This window comes from Magnolia sinica, chromosome 12 (genome assembly GCF_029962835.1).
Source record: "Magnolia sinica isolate HGM2019 chromosome 12, MsV1, whole genome shotgun sequence".
Classification (NCBI taxonomy): domain Eukaryota; kingdom Viridiplantae; phylum Streptophyta; class Magnoliopsida; order Magnoliales; family Magnoliaceae; genus Magnolia; species Magnolia sinica.
The window spans coordinates 78,147,322-78,152,534 of NC_080584.1; the positions used below are offsets into that span (position 1 = coordinate 78,147,322).

Sequence of the window (5,213 nt, forward strand, 5' to 3'; positions counted from 1 at the left end):
CCACAAATAGCAGTGGGGACAATGATTTTCACTGTTAAAGCATTTGTAAGGCTCACAATAATGTTATTTTCCATCCAATTCGTTAACAAGGTCACACCAACATGTATGAAGAGGAAAAATAAATATCATATTGATCCAAAACTTCAGTGACCCCAAAAGAATTTCAATGGTAGACATTCATTGCCCACTACCTTTTTCAGTGTGGTCCACTTGATCTGTGGATATGTCTTATATATGTTTCTGCTCACGCCTTATCAGGAACTCGCCAAATTGAAAGACGGTTAATTTGGATATAACACATACCTCATAATGGGACCAATAGAATTTGGTGACGTCAACACAACAGTGAGATTGGTGGTGTGGTATACCAGCCAATTGGCTTCCGATCAAGTGGACCACACTGCAAAAAGCAGTGGGGGATTGGACGTATGTATACCATTGAAACCCTTTTCGAGGTCACCTAAGTTTTGGATCAAAATAACAGTTGTTTTTCCTCTTTATTCTGGTCTGGTCTTTGTGGCCTTTGGAGCAGTCTGGATGGAAAATAAACATTATGGTGGGCTTACTAATGTTTTAACAGTGAAAATCATTATTCCCGGTGCTATTCCCGGTGTAGTTGAGTTGAGATTTGGATACGATTCATATTTGGCTCATTATCTAAAATGATCTGGACTAATGGATGAACCATGTGCATATAATAATTACATCATTTTGGCCCATGTATATTTGATCTCCTTTGAGCCGTTCGTACAACTCCGAGCTGGAGGAGCGTAAGCGCTGGTCTTGCTCCGCACGTACCCACACCAGCTGCATACACCAGCCAATCCACTTCCGCCTATGATGAGCCCATATTCCGTTTCATGCACTTTATCTAATGGGACACCTGTAAATGATCGTAATTTGCAAAGACAAATCTTAATCGTTGATCAGTGGGAAACAAAACGGCGGGAAAAGTCACAACTAAAAAATGCTTAGATGGATCTGACCACACGGCTAATATTATCTTGCTTGGTTGCTTGGAGAATATAGCAAACGGTAGGCGTCGCCGTAAAGATCACATCTCACAAAAATCAAGCTAATCCATTCATTACGTGGGCGGGCGCTATGATGTGCGACATCCTCCGTTAACCATAGATTCCCACAGCTTGGCCCAACTGGCAAGATGAACGGCCTTTAATTTTAATGAAATGATAATCATGGTGGTTCCCATCATTAATATGGTACGGATGTCCTGTACAGGTGCCACGTCAGAGGGCTGGATGACAACATAGCACACAGCTCTGTAGGTGAACCAATCCCAGCGGTGTAATGGCATTTTCGTAGATCATGGATCGGGCGGAAACGGATTGGCTGTTACCCGGGGTGGTGTTACCCTTACCGTGTGGAGCCCACCTTGAAAAACTTTTATTATATACACGCCTTCCATCCGTTTTCTCAGCTCAACTTAAAACGTGATTCCATATATAACTTAAGAAGATCCAAATGTCAGGTGGACTACGCCAACGAATAAAAGTTTTGGATCAATCTCATCTTTATGCTTCCGTTCATTCGGGTCTGTATGACTTTATCAATGGATTTGGATGGAAATAAACATTACGGTTGGCATTAATGTGGTCATATGAAGTTTTTCACGGGGGATGTTCAATCACCACTGTTTCCTATGATATGGTCCCTGCAAAAACGGATGGACGGAGTGGACATATCATTAAGGTGGGCCCCACCGTGAGAGTAACAGTAGGTGTTACCCACGGGATACGGATTGGCTACTCTCCGGCCACCGGCCCGGTGGCTGGTGGTCGGTGCTCTGTGGGCCCCACCATGGTGTATGTGTTTCATCCACGCCGGTCATCTATTTTTTCAGATTATTTTAGTGCTCGATCCAAAACCTGAGATATAAGTCTTAGGTGGACCACACCACAGGAAACAATAGTGATTGGATATCCACCATTAAAATCCTCCTAAGTCCTACTGTACTGTTTAGTTGACATCCAATGTGTTGATTAGATCATACAGACCTATACGAAGGTAAAAAAATAAAGATCAGCTCGATCCAAAACTTTTATGGCCCCAAAAAGTTTTTAATTGTCAACGTTCAATCGATGCTCTTTCCTGTAATGTGGTTCACTTGAGATTGGGATATACCTCAGTTTTAGTCTCATACCATAAAATGATCTAGAAAAATAGATGGACGGCATGAATGAAACACATACATCATGGTGTAGCCCACAGAGCACCGATTGGGGGAGTAGCCAATACGTTTCCTTAACCAGGTAACACCTGGTCTCCTTTCGTCATCCAACGCAAAATCCGAGTTCCATTTTCCCCTATGGTTGTTCACATCCTAACGTTTGCCGCCGCTCATTAGGGTTAACATGCTAAATAGCCAATGATCGGAACCGTCCATGTTGTGGAATCAAAGCTATAAATATCACATTTGTAAAAATACCCTGAAAAGATGATTTCTACCTTTGTCATTTATTAATGAATTTGATATAGTAATATGAAAGTTTTTACGGATAGATTTCAACTGTAAAAATCAAGGGCTGGGATCATCAAATGAAGAGTAATTATGTGAAAATATCATACTAATGGTATTAAATTGAATGTGGACGGTTTTAATTAGCAGACCATCTCATCATGAGCGCCACAGCGAGCCGCGACATACACTAAGAGTATGTCGCGACAGAGATTAAACGAACTCGTAAAACTACGTGCAGCTTCTGCGAAAGAGAGGGAGAGCTTCCTCCAATCAAGGCCCACGAAATCACCATTTATAAACATGAAAGAGGACGGAAGCACCCTCCAGCTTCTTATCTGTATCTTGGTTGGCAAAAAACAGGGCTCCTTCCTCGAACTTCTTTCACCTATTTCCATTCCTCCCTTATATAACATGAACTCTTCTCCAATCCATCCCACCATTCATTTCCTTGCGTCCAATACCACCCAAAAATGGCTGAAAGTGGGTCCCACTTCATTGACTTCTTGCCATCGATGGCGGAGATGTTGGGAGCGGAGCAGTTCATGGGGGAGCTTTGCAATGGGTTCCGTTTGCTGATGGATGGTCAGACGGGCCTGATCACGTTCGAGAGCCTGAAACGGAATTCAGCTCGCTTGGGGTTACATGGATTGCAAGATGATGATGTTTTGAGCATGTTGAGGGAGGGGGATTTGGATGGAGATGGGGCATTGAATCAGATGGAGTTTTGCATCCTGATGTTTAGATTGAGCCCGGATTTAATGGCTAGATGAAGACGAATATTTGATGGGCCTGTTATTTAAGGTCCTTTGATGGTTTTATTCACTAACTTGTTTAATGGCAAAGGTGGCATTATTTTGTTATGGGTTTCTTTTTTCTTTTTCAAATACATGTCTTCTTTTGGTAAGATTTAAAAGCAAAATTCTTGTACAAATTTTATGTAGTTAAATGCGTACGTGTAGCCTGTTGGGCGCCGCTGCCACGCGTTGGGCATGGAATCAACCTTGGAATGAATCAAGCAAGAAAATAGAGAGATGAAAATTGAGTAATCATAGAGAAAACACTGTGATTTTACTTGAAAAAACTCTTTTGGAAAAAAAACCACAGCACCAAGTGACAAATTCACTATGAAACTAGAATTATAAGATATGGATAACTTACAAGTCTGCAAACCTTCGCTTCCAAAGGTGAATTCCTCTCCCAAAACCCTAGTTCTCTCTAGCAAAATGTTTTCCTTATCCTAATTCTGCATATAAAAAGATTTATATAACCTGAATCCGTAATTAGAAACAAAACCATACACTTACCTGAAGTTACACGCACTGTCGAACGATCTTTTGATTGACCGAGTCTAATCAATGAATCTTCGATCGAATCAACTCAATACTTTCGATCGATCGATGATTCTTAAAAGTGTCAAGAGACCAAACTTGATTTTTTTTCAAATTTGCTTGATCGATCAAGCCTTAATGTTTTTTTTCAATCAAACATGTCTAAATCTGTCTAGATACTAAAGTCATATATTCAAGATTTTCTCAATCAATCGACTAGGCTATTGATGGATCGAAGACCCTGAATTTCATCAAATTGGAAGCACTTTGATCAATAATCTCCACCGTGTCTTTAATTTAAAGTCTTCACTAATCCACGTTGTTATCCCCATCTCTAATCTTGATCATAGTTTCACAATCGCTTCATGTGGACACTCCATCTTCATTCATCCATCGCTAAGCTCAGAGAAGTCAAGTAAAACCTGAAATTCTCTGTATGAACCACTTTTATAAAGCATGTTCATCAGATTCTCACTAGTGTGAATCTTCTCAAGAGTACGTAACACTGCCTTTCTTTAGCATCTATCGGATAAAGTGATGATGCTCATCAATGTGTTTAGTCTCAGAATGGTAAATCGAGTTTTTCTCCAAATTAATTGTACTTTTGATGTCACAATGTATAGGCATGACTTCCTACTAAAGCCTTAAGTCATTCATCATTCATCTCAACCAAACTCTTCCTTGAATTCTTCTATTACTAACATATACTCAGCTTCAATTATGTAAAGAGCACTCACAGACTGAAGCTTCTACATCTAATTTATCACTCCACTAACTAACATAAATAAGTAATTAGAAGTCACCCTTCTGTTATCCACATTACCAACATAATCGATGTTCATATAACCAACTAGTTTCTCCTCAGATTTACTGAATGACAAGATGTAGTTGGTCGCACCTTGTATATAATGAAGTAGCCATTTCACTGCCTCTTAATGTTGCTTGCTGGGGTTTGACATGTATCTACTTACAACACACCCACTGCATGTGAAATATCAAGTCTTGTATAGACCATGGTGTACATAAGACTACTACTTACACTTGAGTAGAGCACATGAGACACATAATGCTTTGATGCGGATATAGAGTAATCACTTTTAACTCATTTGATGCATATGAAGTTTCTTCAAATGCGGCAATAGTTGGCTTCATAGACCAATCCTCTAATATGGTAATAATCGGTTAACATGGATAATTCTGAAAGGGGGTAAAAATTGGTTTGAGTAGGAAATTCTTTAATATAGTGATCAAGTTGCCACACGAACATCCAATCCGGTCTTAGTTTCAGTTAATTCGAACTCTACAACGAAGGAATCCCACTGCTTAGTTGGGTTGATTGAAACGAGTGCATCGAGATCTAACGAAGGTTTGATTGCAACTGTTACCCCAACTGGCCAACCATTCTT

At 40.1% G+C, this 5,213-nt stretch overlaps 1 protein-coding gene across 1 annotated transcript; it reads left to right on the forward strand.

Annotated features, from left to right (window-relative positions):
• Positions 1–2,948: 2,948 nt before the first annotated feature.
• Positions 2,949–3,353, forward strand: LOC131220656 (calcium-binding protein KRP1-like). Its single transcript, XM_058215445.1, has one exon. It carries the CDS (start codon positions 2,950–2,952, stop codon positions 3,247–3,249), a length of 300 nt encoding a protein of 99 aa, XP_058071428.1. The 5' UTR covers position 2,949; the 3' UTR covers positions 3,250–3,353.
• The last annotated feature ends 1,860 nt before the right edge of the window (positions 3,354–5,213 follow it).

Bases quoted from the DNA above. Each gene is read 5' to 3' on its own strand.
- LOC131220656 (XM_058215445.1), top strand. From the start codon at position 2,950: ATGGCTGAAAGTGGGTCCCACTTCATTGACTTCTTGCCATCGATGGCG.